A 16,877-nucleotide genomic window follows, 5' to 3' on the forward strand; every position below is an offset into this window, starting at 1 on the left:
TATCTAGCAAATATATATAAAAGCGGAGGCTGATAGCCAATAATAGCCAGTTGAAGTCATATGCATTCACCAATACCGAAATAGATAATTGTGAATTATCTCATCAATCGCCATTGGCAGCCATTTAAGCTCAATCTGGCCAAAGAAGATGCTAATAGCCAACAGAAGCTACTTGAAGCCGTTCATAAGTGTAAGCAAACAAAAAATCACATAGTTATCATTATTAATCACTTCTAGTCACTTAGAGTAATTTCAAGTCCATCTTATGAAAAATTGATGCCTATTTCTAATTATGGTCACTTGGAGCCAATGACATCTAATAAGACATGTTTCGGTAGGAATAAAACAAATAAATCAACAAGCTCAGAAAAGTGTAATAATTATTAAAATTGTACAAAATTGCTATGCAAATCCTGACTGGTCTATACAACACACTGCATTTTGTCATCAAAATACCAAGAGGTCCAATATCACGAACTTATGCTCCCTATGCTCCATCAAAAAAAGGAAATATTTCATAGACTATCAATTTGTCTAGTGGGTCACACCAACTTGATTCATTTCCGGGGAAAGTGGCGAGTTGTCCACTCCATACCGGCAGGATCGCTTTCTACTTCCGTCTCCCATTTTGCCTGTATTAGTTTCCTGTATTAGCCTCTACGGTATTTGGTGCAACATTGCGATTTTTGTGATTACGTCATCACGTTTTCCGAAGGAGTGAAAAAAAAAAAGCCGCTTTGAATAACAGCATTTCACCGCGACCATGAGACGCCCTTGGTTATTGGTGTTGGTCGCGATTATTCACAAGTTTGAGCCATGGTGGTATCGTTGCATGAGAATCGCGCACTATCTAAAAATTGGGTTATGGGGATATTTATACAGCGTGTAGTTGGTCAGCCATTTAAAGTTGCGGCGAGTCACTCGCTGTAGATGAGCAGTGCAGTATACCCGCTAGCCTGGGGTCATTAACGTGCACCACGTAGTATTGATACACGACCGCACGCCGGTAAGATGTTCCTCCAGATCGAAACGGGCTGGTGTGGGGATTGAGCCCAAGATCCCTGGGTTCTGCAGCGCGAGGTTTCGCTCCACGTGCTCCGAGCTGGTGTGCGCTAGACCACTCGGCCACCGATCCCCCCGCGCACTCTACCTCCTGGACCAAAGGCTTCTAAATGACGGTGCTCATTTACACCTTCCTGACGTGGATGAATGAGGTAACGCTCTTATATCGGTCGTATTTCCCAAAACTAGAATTACGCGTCGCAGGCCCAACCTCGTACTGCAGTTCTACGACGCTCATCCAGACTACAGCAATCTTGATTGGAACGAGCGCGCCCCCATAGGCCGTGAAAGTTGCAAGTACCCTGGTTTCACAAGTGCTGGTAGGTTTCTGTGAAGTCGGAAACATTCCTATCCAACATCGTTGCAGGCACCCTTAAAAGCGAGTTTCGACGATCCCGGTAATTACATACCAAATATAGACACTATGACGTGTTTTGTGGTTGTTAAGATTAGGAATAATCAAAACTGGCTTGCCTCTTTGAAGACTGCGGCTGGCACTTCTGATGTATTCGAAGCTACTGAAGAAATACGCGTGAGAAGTTGTAGTAGCCAAAGTCGACAGTTTCTGCTGGTTGACATCGGCGACTCCAACACAGAAAATAATAACACCGTCATCTTTGAGTGAGAGTGCAGCAGTGTAAGTTTCAGATCCGCCGTTCGACAATGCACCCGATATCAAAATTATGATTCTGAAAAAAGAAATTGCCTATTTTAGTGGTAATTCAGCTTGTTTGGGAATATTTCCGACAGTGCATTATGAAGCATCGGTTTCCCATACATGACTCACTTGAAGCTGCCGATAAAAGCCCAAATCTTTTGTGATACATGAGCGAAAGTATCTAGAACAAGAATAGTCTACAATATTGTAGAGAAGGGGAAACTTTGATAAATCAATCAATAGGTGTTACAGAATATCAAGATAAGTCATAAACACAATTAACTGTAAAGACCCTCCCATCGAAAACAGCGTCGGTGTTACTAATACAACGCATTTCACAGTGGAGCTCTTATGGCGCGTTCACACTGGAAGTGGATCCGCAAACGCGAAGCGGATACGCGCGTTCTCAACCGCAAAGCGGCTATAGGATCGAGCGGTTGGAGCGCGTTTTTGCCGACCGCTTCGGGACCGATTTACCTCAAACGCGTTCGCGAACCGCGAAGCAGCAACTAATCGCAACGCGACGCTGACGCGACGTCGGTGGCTTTCGAAACAAGATGGCATCTGTCGCTGGTGAGTCGTCCAAGGTGCTGTAGTCCTAGCGTTGAAGCAGTCAAATCAACGAAGAAACGTGATGCTCACGTCCGTCACTTGAATCCGCCGCGAAAAGAATTGACTCGTAATCTTAACGGGCTTCGCTCGGGTGATTTGGTTCGGATAAGAGTTTGTTTATTATTTGGGGTGCCACAGCGCGACGCTCGCTGCCTTGTTAGTCTTTGCCCATAGAACTTCGGGACCCACTCTTGCTCGACCAAAGTGTCGGCTTTTGTACCCACTAACACAGTCGCGTGAACTATCGAAAGCTTTTGACACTGTGAATTACCATCACTAAAGCCTATAGAGACGTCGGGAGCCTAATTGCGTAGTCAACACACTACCGCGGACCTGGCAGGGTACCTGCGCTAGCTCTACCTGTAATGTTGCCTACTACCAAAAGAAATATAGGGGACCTACTCAAGAAATAAAGCATACGTACCAGACGATGCAGAGGTAATCCATACGGCGTTTATTTCAGCATAAGATCAAACAAACAGTAGACTCGATCGACGAGCGAGTGACGAGGAGAGTCCGCCTTTATTTCTTAATAGTAACCCTTTATAATAACCCCATAATAACCCTTTCATGCGCCGTGAACTACTAACGCCGCCTACTTATGCTTGAACTCGTACATCGTCTTCCGGGTCCCGTGAGCAGTGACGTTGATGGGGTACGCGCGGGGTCCCGGAAAAGTTCTCTTTTCAGAGCCATCAGTGAGCAGCGAGAACTCATCCGCTCGCGACCGCGTGACCACCTGCTGGCGGGCGCCGCGCGAACAATATGGTGAAGGGAGGAAAGTCTCATCCAGGTCCGGCCATACCCGCCCGGCCCTGTCGCCCTCCCCCTCTGGATTCTGGCGGCTGTTCGCGGTAGCAGATAGAGCTGACGGTTTTGTGTACTTAGGATAGATGGCGCCACTAAACCTCCGTATAATAAAAGTTTTGTCGATGATACCAGGTTTTTGAAGCATTTATATATATATATATATATATATATATATATATATATATATATATATATATATATATTATATATATATATATATATATTACGGTTCAGGTTCAGGTAAATTTATTTTGTTCTGGTTCAGTTCCGGTTCAATTAATTCGATCCGTAAACGGGTTCGCGAACCGGTTCGGGGCGCTGAACCGGTTCGTGAACCGGTTCGGAAATTATAAATGACAAATTGCAACATCAAAATAAATTACAAATAAAACATCTGAAATCAGCACATACGAAACGGGATACATCGTAGTGTAAGGCTCAGGGATTTCTACCAGGAATGGTTTCTTTATGCGCACTCAAAGGTTACCTCACCGACATTTACGCATTCGGACTTCATCTAATTGAGTCCGACGCAGTAGCTGTAAAATCCGCGACCTCCTTACAAACCCACTTACAAGTAGAACTCGCTAACTATCCCGCCACCTCGGCGTGTAAGCAATTGAAGGAACAGTGGGGAGAAAATACAGCTTTCTTTATTTGAACTAGCCTTCGGTAACTCAAATTAGACCCTTAAAGAAGTTTTCATTAAACAAGATACGGAATATGAAAAACACTTCACCGAACGCAACGCCAGAAGGACGTAATAGGATAAATATTAAAATAGAAGAGTTCGCTGTCTCACAAATATGTTAGCTTCTAAGTGCCTATACGAAACCAGATGCATTATTATCAAACTCCCACAGCCTTTTCTATTCTCATTCCGATGGAAGCAAGCTTCAAAAACTCGCGCGTTCTAGAAACGTGTTATGAAATGAGCACACAGAAGCATTTAGGATTTACGAGATTGTAAAAAAATGAAATCCCGTGACGCGATTTTTTTTTTTTTTTTTTTGCACAGCCTTCCAATTCTTTTTCTTCCGTGCAAGCCGCGACCAGCGCAATACTGGTTCCTATATCAAGATTCATGGATGCAGCGTTTGTCAAGATTCATGGATGCAGCGTTTATATTCCTAAGACTGAGTGGAGAAGAAGAATATGTAAGCGAGGTGTGTGTCAGTTGACGGCACCTAAAAAACAAATGGCATTGATAGCACATTCATTGTCAACAGCGCGTGGCCGAACCGTTTTGACATGATCCGGTAACCGTTATTTTTTTTTTTCCGGTTCAGTTCCGGTTCGGGTTCATCGCGATAACAATATTACGGTTCGGGTTCGGGTTCAGTTTCGGAAAAAAAATACCGGTTCGGTTCCGGTTTTCGGTTCGGTTCGGTTGCGGTTCGACACCCTGATATATATATATATGTTAAAATGACAAGATTTATAGAAAAGTTACCTTTCATCGAGCAGGTATTCGCACAACTTGCTATCTTTCTACAAGATATTCACTGATATCATGGCGCGTGTTTCTCATGGCCGCCGCTCGCGGGTGCAGGTCGGGGAATATTCTAAGTTTTGCCTCGCTATTACGCGGCGGAATCGCAACATTTGGATGAAAAGAGGTGTGTTTTCTGTCATTAGTCACAAGGTGAACAATATCAAAAGCAGAAGATGCAAATTCTTTCAACGTTAAAATCGTTGCACGGCGCCTTTAAAGTTACCACTCGTGGAGCAGGTACAAGGCTGGGGCTGTCGTAAAGCAGGGAACACATGAGCGACAAAAACGGGCGCCGCGCGGCCGTTTCCATGCCAACTTGGGCGCACGCCGTGACGTGGCGGCTGGGCATAGGTTCACGTCACAGCGTCCTGGGCTGTTGCTATGGAAATCAGCGCGCATGCAGCGCCAGTTTTTGCCGCTCATCTGTCCCTTGACGGAAAAATCGCGCGGGTGCCTTCCCGCAACTGCTAGCCTTGCACCTGTTACACGAGTGGTAACTTTATTGTACTACTACGCTTCTCACGCGCTGAAAGTCTTAGGGATAATGACTCATTTAGGTGTTTTTGATGACGCTCAGTAAGTTTCTAATTGGAACCATATGTCTACTTTCTGTAATTAAAATGTTAAGTAGTAATTTTAGTTAATTATCGCACTAATTACCAAGTATCGCCCATTTTTTGAAAAATTGTCCGTTTTCCTCGAAAGCACTAATATTAGGAATTTTAGTCACTCTTGGGTGAAGCAGTCTGCACGCAGTGTGTATATATATATATATATATATATATATATATATATATATATATATATATATATATATATATATATATATCAGGGTGTCGAACCGGAACCGAACCGAACCGAAAACCGGAACCGAACCGGTATTTTTTCCGGAACTGAACCCGAACCCGAACCGTTATATTGTTATCGCGATAAACCCGAACCGGAACTGTACCGGGAAAAAAATAACGGTTACCGGCTCATGTCAAAACGGTTCGGCCACGCGCTGTTGACAATGAATGTGCTATCAATGCCATTTGTTTTTAGGTGCCGTCAACTGAGTGACTGACACACACCTCGCTTACATATTTTTCTTCTCCACTCAGTCTTAGGAATATAAACGCTGCATCCATGAATCTTGACAAACGCTGCATCTATGAATCTTGACATAGGAACCAGTATTGCACTGGTCGCGGCTTGCACGGAAGAAAAAGAATTAAAAAGCTGTGCAAAAGAAAAAAAAAAATCGCGTCACCGGATTTTATTTTTTTACAATCTCGTAAATCCTAAATGCTGCTGTGTTCTCATTTCATAACACGTTTCTAGAACGCGCGAGTTCTTGAAGCTTGCTTCCATCGGAAAGAGAAAAGAAAAGGCTGTGGAGTTTGATAATAATGCATCCGGTTTCGTATAGGCACTTAGAAGCTAACATATTTGTGAGACAGCGAACTCTTCTATTTTAATATTTATCCTATTACGTCCTTCTGGCGTTGCGTTCAGTGAAGTGTTTTTCATATTCCGTATCTTGTTTAATGAATACTTCTTTAAGGGTCTAATTTGAGTCACCTAAGGCTAGTTCAAATAAAGAAAGCTGTATTTTCTCCCCACTGTTCCTTCAATTGCTTACACGCCGAGGTGGCGGGATAGTTAGCGAGTTCTACTTGTAAGTGGGTTTGTAAGGAGGTCACGGATTTTACAGCTACTGCGTCGGACCCAATTAGATGAAGTCCGAATGCGTAAACGTCGGTGAGGTAACCTTTGAGTGCACATAAAGAAACCATTCCTGGTAGAAATCCCTGAGCCTTACACTACGATGTATCCCGTTTCGTATGTGCTGATTTCAGATGTTTTATTTGTAATTTATTTTGATGTTGCAATTTGTCATTTATAATTTCCGAACCGGTTCGCGAACCGGTTCGCGGATCGAATTAATCGAACCGGAACTGAACCGGAACAAAATAAATTTACCTGAACCTGAACCGTAATCGAACCCGTATTTTTTTCGGTTCGACACACTGATATATATATATATATATATATATTTACCTATTTATTTATTTATGTATTTATTTCAAATTCGCAACCAGGGCATATCGCAAAATCAAAATACCTCATGAGCTGCGCTCTACTTTCGCATTACAGAGAACCGTAAAACTCTGACGAAATTAATCCCTGGAGAAGGGGAACAAGAGGGACAAAGGACAAACACAAATCTCCAACTAAATGCAACTTTGCATTTAATTGCATTATAATTATAACCTTAAAACTGCAAGCTTCACCCTTGTTGGTGTTAGACTGGACGCGGCTGATAAAACCCGTTTGCTCTACTGACGTCTAACCCCTGGTTAGCTCACTTGGTAGAGCGCTCCACCTGTAAAGGAGAGGTCCCGGGTTCGATACCCGGACCAGGCGGATGTTTTCGGTCGCTCACCAAACACCAGTTGTGTTTGGATATTTGTGTTTGTCTCTTGTCCCTCTTGTTGCCCTTCCCCAGGGATTATTTTCGTTAGTCTTGTCCAGCTCGCTTGCAGCTTTGCATTTAATTGCATTATAATTTTAACGTAAAACTTTGTAATTCGTGTTACACTTTTGATTTCTACTGGGCTTTGATGTGCAACGTCAGTTTCCAAAAATTACGTTTGATAATATCGCAAGTGTTTACCTCCTTTTTTTAAGATGCCATATAGGTACACTGAGTCCATCTCATAAAGGTCAGGCAGAACGGACAAAAAAAAAAAAAAGACAGCGCTTGTCAGCACATGTTTTAAATAAACACATGTCCTTAGGACTGCGTGCAATTCAAGGATGGCCATTTTGATATGTGCGCGCATGTTTTATTGTTATGGTGCATCTAAAAATGATCTAAATTGTTATTAATTGTAACTTATAGACAATGCTTTTTCGGAATCTGGGGACTAACCTCAAGACCACCGAATCAATAGTAAACACCATAATGCCCTAATTACTCGGGCACCCTTAACCGCGGTTAAGTCACCCGTGACTGCGGTTTTGCATAACTAAGCTCACGAACAGCTATTTTAGAAATGGAGAGTGCATGTGCTTAGCTTTCTTGGGCACTCAAGATGCGGCTGTGCACGAGCGACCATACCTTTTACTGCATAGCCACGAGAAGTTGTAAGAGTTAGCGTCGTAAGTGCGCTTAGGCGTGACTGCAGTAAATAATGCAAGTGTTACTACACTCTAAGTAATTCGTGCGCGTGTGCTTACCCGCAAAACACTCATAGAGCCAATATCTGCGTTCTACGAAATCAACTTTGGGAATGATGAGGTGGAACATCAGTTTAGACCTGAAAATTAAAACTTCGCTGTGGCATTACGCAAAGCAAAACGTCATGCCTGCATTGCGTAATGCCACAGCGCAGACTTAATTTTGAGGTCTAAACAGATGTTCCGCCTCATAATTCGCTGAGCTGATTTCGTAGATCGCAGAAATTGGCTCTTCAAGTGTTGGGCGCGTGAGTAGGCGCGCAGGAATTTCTTAGGGTGTAGTGTATAAGAGGTATTTTGAAATTATCAGCTCTTTTTTACAAAACATTTCTCATTCTGAGATATTTTATATCATTAAAGTGTAGTTTGCCGAGCAATGCAATATATATATATATATATATATATATATATATATATATATATATATATATATATATATATATATTATTATTTTTTTTTTCTCTGATAGTGCACCTTACATAACGGTTCAGACTGGCGTGAGTCGCCTTCTGAGCTTCGTATGTTTAAATGCTTCCTACGGAAGTTCATTCACGAAATAGATTTGTTTCAAGACACCAAAAAGTAGAACAAGAAAAAAATATACCGGAAAACATCGATTTGGTGTAATGTGCCAAATATTAACACATTATACCGTGAATACCATAAAACACAACGGGCGCAAAATGTGAGTTTTCATTGGCTCCTTATTCCGCAATAGCATAACCTGAAAGTTCCCCGAAGAACCATAGATTTTGATCACTATAACAGCCTGTGGGCATCTCTGTCGTTATTTGATAAGGAATATTTACTTTTGCTTTTTGAATAACGTTCTTGTTTTAGTTAAAACAAGCCCTAAGCAATCAGGATAACCACCGTGGATAGCACAGCCTTAGACTCACTTGTTGACACCATGTCTAGCGTCTCTCAGAATAGTCGTCGCATGTTCCAACGCTTCCCGGGTCTTGGTGTTACCTGAGCGATGCTGTATCCATTTCACATCATGTGCAAAAGTGCACATGTTAGCGTCATCAATGTTTCTCACTTGGTCGATGTGAACCAAGTTTTGGTCGGAGGACGTCATGACGGTTAGCCTCGAGTACTCCGGAGACACGATGAACAGCCGAGCTAGCGTCTCGGTGAAGAAGAGTGCATCGGAAAAATGGTCGGCCTCGATGTTTCCAGACTCAAGAAGAAAAATGACGTCGTTCTTCGTTGTAGAGTAGCGCTCTAGCGTGCTCACAAAGGTTCGCAGTTCGGGATCAATCTCACGGCAGGTTGTGGGACTCGACGCCAAAGACAGAAGCAGTACGGCAACCAGACCTGCCGACCGCATCTTGGAACGTCGGCGGAGTTCTGGTAAAGGCTCACCGCGAAAGGCAAACGCAGCCTTTATCGCTAGACGTGTTAGATTTCGACTCCTTTAGACTAGATAAAATGGAAGTCCTTTTGAAGTGACGTCGCAACCGCGTGTAATCCCGGGAACAGGATACCCCTCCCAGGGTTCTTGGCACTTTAAAGAGATTTTGACAACACGGGACGAACTGGAGCCTCAAAGCTGCGTTGGTTTTGTAGAGTGCCATTGCAGAGCAGAATTTGTGTGGTCAGCCATTGTGCGATTTTTTTTTCTTTTTGTTTTCATGGCGCTATGCAATCCCGAATTAATCGCATCAATTGGCAAGTCATGAAGGAATATATCAAATAATGATCTCGATAGGCTGACCTAGTAACTCATAGCACTGATTGTGCCTCGACTATAATCAGGCGTCTCTATGCTGCAATTCATATTATGACAAGTTTTTGGGTAAAATGTATTGATCTTCAGCTCTCCCACAAGGTCGGAATACTTTCACACGAAAATTAAAATAACACAGCAATAAAAAAAAAAACATTTCGCTCAACTGCTTACTCAAGTCTTCGAAAAATAATTTATTTAGCGAATTTTGAGCAAAAAAGTATAAGAATTAAATCATAATATATTTTCATTCTATACGTGATGTAAAAAGCAGATCAATAAAAACAATACAGCATAGTTTAATACCACTCTCGCCTCTAAAAAAAAAAAGGCTAATTACGCGATTTGAGGTAAAGAATTGGAACCCACATTGCCACTATATTTGTGGTTCTTAAAGCGATACTGTGCGACCATTATGAGCAATCGATGATTCGGTTACATTCCGGAACAAAGTTCTCTACTGGGAGATGCCCGAAGGTGCTCTGCACCCCTAGTGCAGGCCTGCGGTTCGACGAACAGCCCACCCTCCCACTGGCTGTCGGATGAATGTTAACAGCCGGGATCGCAGGCGTCTGTGCTTTGAACAGATATAAACATGGCGACATCTTTCTTAGCGTACACCCGACTGCAATCCCCTCAGTGATGGCGCCAAGTCAGCAAGCTTCATTTTCCCGTAAGCGGAAGTGAAATCGTAGCTACACCTTCAGTATTCCTACTGTCCTCAAGAACGGTTTCAAGGCGAGCCCTGCTGAAGTCAGCGCGCCCGCGCTTGTAGCGGCCGCTTTTCTTTTTATTCTCATACGAAGTTTAGGCAACTTAAGTCTCACCTAAAACAGTCTTGAATCGAGAGCTAGGCGGGTGTAGAAACTGTGAGTGAGGCGAAGACGAGACCACGCTGGTAAACACCGAGCTCTGGTAGGCATGATTAGTGGGCACACTCTAAAAGATGTTCCGCTTGCTAAGCGTAAGGATATGACACGTTTCCCCTTACATTATTTTATAAATAACGGCTGCTATCGATCGACTTATTACACCTAGTATGTGTGCGAAAGAGTCTAATTTCTTTACACATAGGTGTCTGCGTAAAGTGTTATTTATAAATCGTTAGAACCACTCGCAGAAAAATAAACTATGGCAATGGTAAGAAGGCGAGGGTAATGCTGAGCGTTCCGGTCGCCCTCTTATCACTTTTATCGGTTGTCTTCTTTTCAAACTTCGTTGCATCGTCATCTTTTAACCACCTCGAATATTGCTTTTGCGTCGCACACTGAAAAAAAAAAAAAATTAAGTAACTCTTTAAAGGGAAACTGAAGAGGCACTTGGAATTCGGACAAACAGTAAAAGCGGTGATCTAGAGAGCTTAGAAATAATGCTTCTTAAGTTATGCTTCGGTCATATTAGTAGGAGAGTAGAAATAGCCAGTTAAAATTTCGACGTGGACCCGCCCGTTGCGGCGCGACGAGGGAAAGCGGAGATACAAACTAGCAAAAGTGACGTCATCAGTGGGGTCAGATGGCCTTTGCTCGCTACTAAGGCCGTGTTCCAAGATTGACTCGATCTCACTCTGTAGGGTAGAGGTTTGGTACCTTGGCGTTCGAATACCTACCCACGTCTAGCGTTGCTGTATTTGTCGTGTCACGTGAGATGATCGGCAGGGATGAATCGGATCCATTCGAGTAAGGTTTGGAACACAGCCTAAGCTGGCGCGGGGATGGCGTCAATGACGTTACGACGCTTTGGACAGAGAACAGGTGGCAGAGAAGATCGCTGCATGCCCGGCTACAGTCGCTGCACGCCCGGCTACAATCGCTGCACGTATTTTACACGATAAATGCGGTTTACGTTTACACTTTGCCCAATATAAATGCGATAACTGAACTCACGGGATAAGAAGCTATAAAAGTGCGCTCATAACTATATTTGTTTTTTTCAAAAGTGCTTCAGCTTCCCTTTAAACCTGTTAACAGCTATTACAATGTTAGAGCATTGGTCAATACTCGATTGCTGTTTTTTATAGTAGTTGCGACATTTACATACCTATTACGCCGGCGAACATGACGCCCTTTTCAATGGTACATTTCAGCCGTATTTGAAATGAAGGCATTCTAGCTCTGTCGGCCTGAGTTTCAGAAGACATTGACATAATTTTATTCAACAGTTTATTTCTAGAATTAAGCTCACCAGAGCTCATAAATAACACTAGAGTCATAATTATATTATATTTATGCAATACTCACGAGATGGTAGCGGTGGATACCTTGCGTAAAAAAAAAAACACACACTCATTAAGTTATGCATCACCAACTAGCACAACACCACCCCACCTTGTTCGTAGAGGTAAGCATTTTTATGAGACCATAAAAAAATGTCTGAAAACGTCGGAGATATTTTTTCCCCTTAGACAGCCCTACTATGACTTCGTTTCCTACAGGTGCAGTTTTGTCACTGATCTAAGTAGCGTGTAATGTATATTATGGCTCACTTGAAAACGCGCAGTTTCTTCAGATGCCTTACAAATCGGAAGTTATAGTCGGTGGCAGGTGAAGTGGAAACTCCGCCCCTCCCCCTCTCTCAACTTTAGCCCAGCGAGCGCTGGAGAGGAGCCACCCTCCTCTCCAAACGCTGGCGTTCGGCGTTTACCATGCAGTTACCTTCGCGTCTACCCTCTAATCAATCCAGTCAGAGTTGGGCGCTGTGTCGCCGCCGCCCGTTCTCTTCTCCCCCTCTCCCTCAGTATCTACTCATATTGGTAGGAACACACTCTTCTAACTCACAAAGCCCTGCGTTCTTTTAGAGGGTCTCTTGTTCGCTCTATATCGGTACGTGGACAAAACCTTGAACAAAACTAATGTACTGTCACATTCTTTTTTTTTTTTTTTTAGGGAGCGTTTAAGAACCTTTATTTTGGGTCTCGGGTACGTATATGCACTCAAGATCTTCGCCGGATTCAGTGAATTCTCGTAAATCAGACAGCGACTCCGTGAGTTCAATCCAGTGTTGTGTCAAATACTCAACGAAAATATTCAAGATACTAGATACGCATTTTAAAATGTATTTAGAGTAGTATTCAAGTCCATTTTATTACGAACTATCTTGAGAAGAGTGTAAATGCTTTGAAAGAGTAATTGAATTACATTTGAAGATACTTGGCAAGATTTCCAAGCCGGTGATGTAATATTAAAAGTCACGAGGGGGTGCTCTATTTGTGATCACTTTTCTGAAAAACACATTTTGCTGTGGTCGTGATGACCTTCATGAAGCGCCTTAGTTGCGGCACTAGTTCATAAATTACTCCACCTGGGGCACAACTGGTTCCGATGATTCGGAAGATGAAACCATGCGCTCTCTCGGAAGGAGATGGAAGAAACACTTTTGAACTCGCTACGGAGAAAACGTAAAGCCACAATAGGCACATGGGGAGATTTGGGGAAGCCCAATCTATAGGTCACCGCAGCTCTATACAGCGAGACTGATCTAACTTCTTTGGACGAGGGTGTGGCTGCTCTCGCATGAAAACGTGTTCACGCATTTTTATACTGCTACCCCCTGAGCCGGCGATATTCGAAAATGGTTTATTGTAATCCTACAGCCAGTTGGCGTAACAATCTTCCGCTGATAAAATTATTCTAGCTCCAGAGAAAATGTGGGGTCTGAGTGTAAAATCCTGATTACGTTACAAACGCTTTGCTAATTCCAAACGTGTCGTAGCCTTGAAAAACAACTTTAAAAAAGTGAACTAGAGTGCAAGAGGACGCAAAGAGGCTGGCGTACTTGGGGTGATACATTTGGTTTTTTGCTGTCATTTAGAGACAGAATTTCTCTCGTGTCTTTTTTTTTTGGGGGGGGGGGTTCAATCGCTTGGCTCTTAGTTTGCAATTGGTTAAGCTTTACCCTGGAGACAGACGATCCCTAGTTCCCTAAATGGTTAGAGCGAGTTTTTTTTTTTTTTTTCAAGGTTGCAAAATGTATTTGAGATACTGAGTACAAGATAGTGAGAAATTTAATTAAGATAGAGTAGCAAATACTCTAGAATAAATGTATTTGCCCGATGCCAAAATAATACAAAAAGTATTTGAACTATAGTATCTTCAGTATATTATTTAAGATAGGCACAAGTCTGGTGCAATCACGCTTTAATTTTCAGTTCACTATTTTTGTTTTCAGGTCCATTTATGAAACCTCGAACAGTGATCAATGAAGAATGAGTGACGTGGTCGTGTGATGTGATGAACGATTCTGAAGGCCGACACTACACTTTTTTTGATGACCCCATTGCCCTCAGAAACGTTTCGTACGCGGCACAGTACTTCTTCTTTTCGACGCATTTTCCGTTTTCCCACAGTTTCTCAGACGGACAGTAGCAGCCGGGCATGCATGTGTCCATGACTTCGAAGGAGTATGGATGACACCTCTTTACACGCGCCGGGCCACAGGCGTCAAATGTCATTCCCTGGGGACACTGACGTTCTTCAAGAAACAAAATATAGAAACGCAGTAGAATTTTTGCTTGATGCCAAGCTGTTTTACCGCGTCTCCTCAATCCGCAGACAACACGCTTGAAAAAAGTAGGTTTCTTTTTTGTGTCACCTAGCTTCGCAAGTTTTGTGGAATAGGGATTAGATATCAAGGGGTAATTTATCAGTGTTTAATAGTCTTAGGTTGACCTGGTTGGTTCGTACTTCAGATAAGGCCAGCTGAACTAGAATAAACTAGAAAAGAGGAAATCTAATAGAAGAAGAGGAAAAAGAAAAGTCAGTTGTTAGTCGAGCGGTATTTATGGTCTTTGTGTGTATGTTTATTTTGGTTCAGCTGGCCTTACCTGAATTATCAGTGCGGCCTGTTCTAAATCTCTCCAATCGCTTCTTCCACTTTTCAAATGTTTAAAAGATTAACAAGAAAGTTTTATACAGAAATTGTAATTGTTTTGCAATTTTACATTTGAGTTGTTTAAGGACGTTTGCTGCTTCTCTAGAGGTTTTTTTTCTTTCGGAACAGAACGCGTTTGGCTGCGAAAATCAGAACATTCCGGTGTCAGTTTCGTTCGTTTCAAACAAAATAATGTAGAATAGCGAATCTTGTTATTATATCTAAAAACATTAAAAAAAAAAAAAACTTAATGCATAAAACAAACTACTTATAGCTTCCTACTCACCGCACTCCCCTCCGGCCATCTTATTAAAGGTGACGTTATGCCTCTCGCAGGCCAGCTTGAAAGATGCAAAAGCATCGCAGTAGCAAAGGCTGTTCCGGTGGCACGAGCACATGTGGTCCATACACCCGTCGACAACAGCCTGCAGGTTCTTGACATGCTTGTAGCACACGTGGAAGTGACGGCCCCTGAAACCTGAGGAAAAACCATGACTGATCTCAGTTCATTTCTTTCTTTTTTTGGGAGCAATGCATTTCTCATTACGATTGCTGCAGCCTCATGTCTTGTATCCAATGAATCACTTGAGTTTACCACCCGACTCGTAACTTTATGTTGTTTCCAAGAACACTATCTTATCCGCCACCTGAAGGAAGCAGTATACAACCTGGAGTTGTGTGTACTTACAGAGCGTAGATTGAAGAGAGGGTTCATCTCAAACGTGGAGAGCGTTTGCAATTGAATGGCAGACGCCTCAGAAGTGCGAATGAGCTGCGTTTTGATTTGGAGAGAAGGAAAGCAGGCGGAAAGGAAGAGGCATTTGCAGACGATCAACGTGTTCGACACCTCCTCGCAGCTGGTATTGCAAACGCGGCCCATTAACCACGTGACCCCGGTCGTGCAGTTGGAAATCTAGGATCTCTATATGGTTCTCTGTTGGACGTTCGTGGAACGAAATATCAACATTCCAAAGGCACGACGATCGTGGTTAACACAATAAGCCGCATTATATTTTGGGCCAGCACAACTGTACGACTTCCTTTGCGCTGATCCTTAGATATTAATGAACACTTTACACTTTATTGCGGGCTTTTAAGTTTCGTACGAGCAAATTGAATCTGCCTCGCAATCATAAACTCGGGAACTGATATAAATTGCTCGGGGTATATTTTGAATGTAGCCTAGATTTCAGCTGCAGAAAAAACAAATGTCTTAATCTACCTCCCAACCATGAACTTGGGAACTGATATAAATTGTGAGAGGATCTTTTAAATGTAAATCAGACCAGATGCAGAGAAACAAAAGGTCTTGATGAGATGGTGGACACGTTTGCCGTGATTCCAGTTGAGGAACAGAGAAATCTCTGTCAACCTGCCCATGTCGGACAGATGCGGCTTTATATCCAAAAAAAGCTGGACATGTGGTTTGCCCGTGTGGTATGCCGAATTTCATTCTAGCCTAGGAAATGTATTACATCAGGAACGAATTCAACAAGTGCAGACTAGAAACAAACTAAGGAAAAAAACGTTTACAACCCGTACATGCTATTCCTCCCTCTGTTCAATTTGCGATTTTATCTATTTTATATATTTATTCAAGAATCGTCACGAATCTCCGCACTTTTAATTAAATGCTGAAATCCAATTGTGTCCAAGTCATAAGCAAAAATGAATTGTGTCTTATCAACTTCAACATCCGCTACTTCTACAGGGCACGGTAGAGGCTCTTTTACGTTTGATGTCCTATCGTAGCACATAGGTGTGCTTCCTTGAGCGCGTTGCACATGTCCATGGCGCGCTTGACATCTCCGTGTGATCGCTTTCTGCAGCTTTCCGGATACTTGCCCCGGGTCTTCCTCCCAGTCGGAACCTCCCAACTGCTTACGTATTCCTACAAAACGGTAAGTTGCCGTCAAGAATTAAAAAAGCACTGTCCACAGACGCCACTAAAAAAATACAACTTTTTTTTTTTCGGGGAGGGGGGGTAGAAATTTTTTTTATAGTATATAAAAAAACAACTAATTTATGTACCATAATCTGGAAGTAACCTGCCATGTAAAACAATTTCACTCAGTGTGATGTAAGTGTTGGAATTTATGGGAATCAGATAGTCCACTGTACAGAAGATCCCAGAGTTCACTCTCCTACAGAACACGAGGGCAACCGATCATGGCAAACCAATATAAGAATCCCAAAGAATAGCGAAACTCGGAGTATCGGAAGAGTAAAAAAACAAAACAAAGTGCATTGGACGAATTGGCAAGGAGCGAGGTGAAACGTCGTGGTCATTTTATCTTCCCACGTGGTATTTTAGGATGTAATCGTATAAAAAAAAAAAAAACTCTTGTGATAAAATATCACAAGAGGGTTTTCGGTTCGCCCTCTTGTGATAAAATATATCACAAGATAGCGAAGAC

The 16,877-nt window shown here is 42.6% G+C and overlaps 2 protein-coding genes across 2 annotated transcripts; both read right to left on the reverse strand.

The window, feature by feature from the left end:
- Nucleotides 1-1,435: 1,435 nt before the first annotated feature.
- LOC120846060 (collagen alpha-6(VI) chain-like) lies at nt 1,436-9,195 on the reverse strand. The gene is made up of 2 exons (XM_040217683.1): nt 8,762-9,195; nt 1,436-1,751 (listed from the first exon to the last, which is right to left on the reverse strand). The coding sequence occupies exons 1-2, from the start codon at nt 9,193-9,195 to the stop codon at nt 1,436-1,438; spliced, it is 750 nt and encodes a 249-aa protein (XP_040073617.1).
- A 4,648-nt stretch (nt 9,196-13,843) lies between these two features.
- On the reverse strand, nt 13,844-16,515 carry LOC115309287 (BMP-binding endothelial regulator protein-like). The gene is made up of 4 exons (XM_040217681.1): nt 16,492-16,515; nt 16,216-16,351; nt 14,747-14,938; nt 13,844-14,061 (listed from the first exon to the last, which is right to left on the reverse strand). The coding sequence occupies exons 1-4, from the start codon at nt 16,513-16,515 to the stop codon at nt 13,844-13,846; spliced, it is 570 nt and encodes a 189-aa protein (XP_040073615.1).
- Between the last annotated feature and the right edge of the window lie 362 nt (nt 16,516-16,877).

The sequence above is a fragment of the Ixodes scapularis genome, unplaced genomic scaffold (assembly GCF_016920785.2).
Source record: "Ixodes scapularis isolate PalLabHiFi unplaced genomic scaffold, ASM1692078v2 PGA_scaffold13__105_contigs__length_92229423, whole genome shotgun sequence".
Classification (NCBI taxonomy): domain Eukaryota; kingdom Metazoa; phylum Arthropoda; class Arachnida; order Ixodida; family Ixodidae; genus Ixodes; species Ixodes scapularis.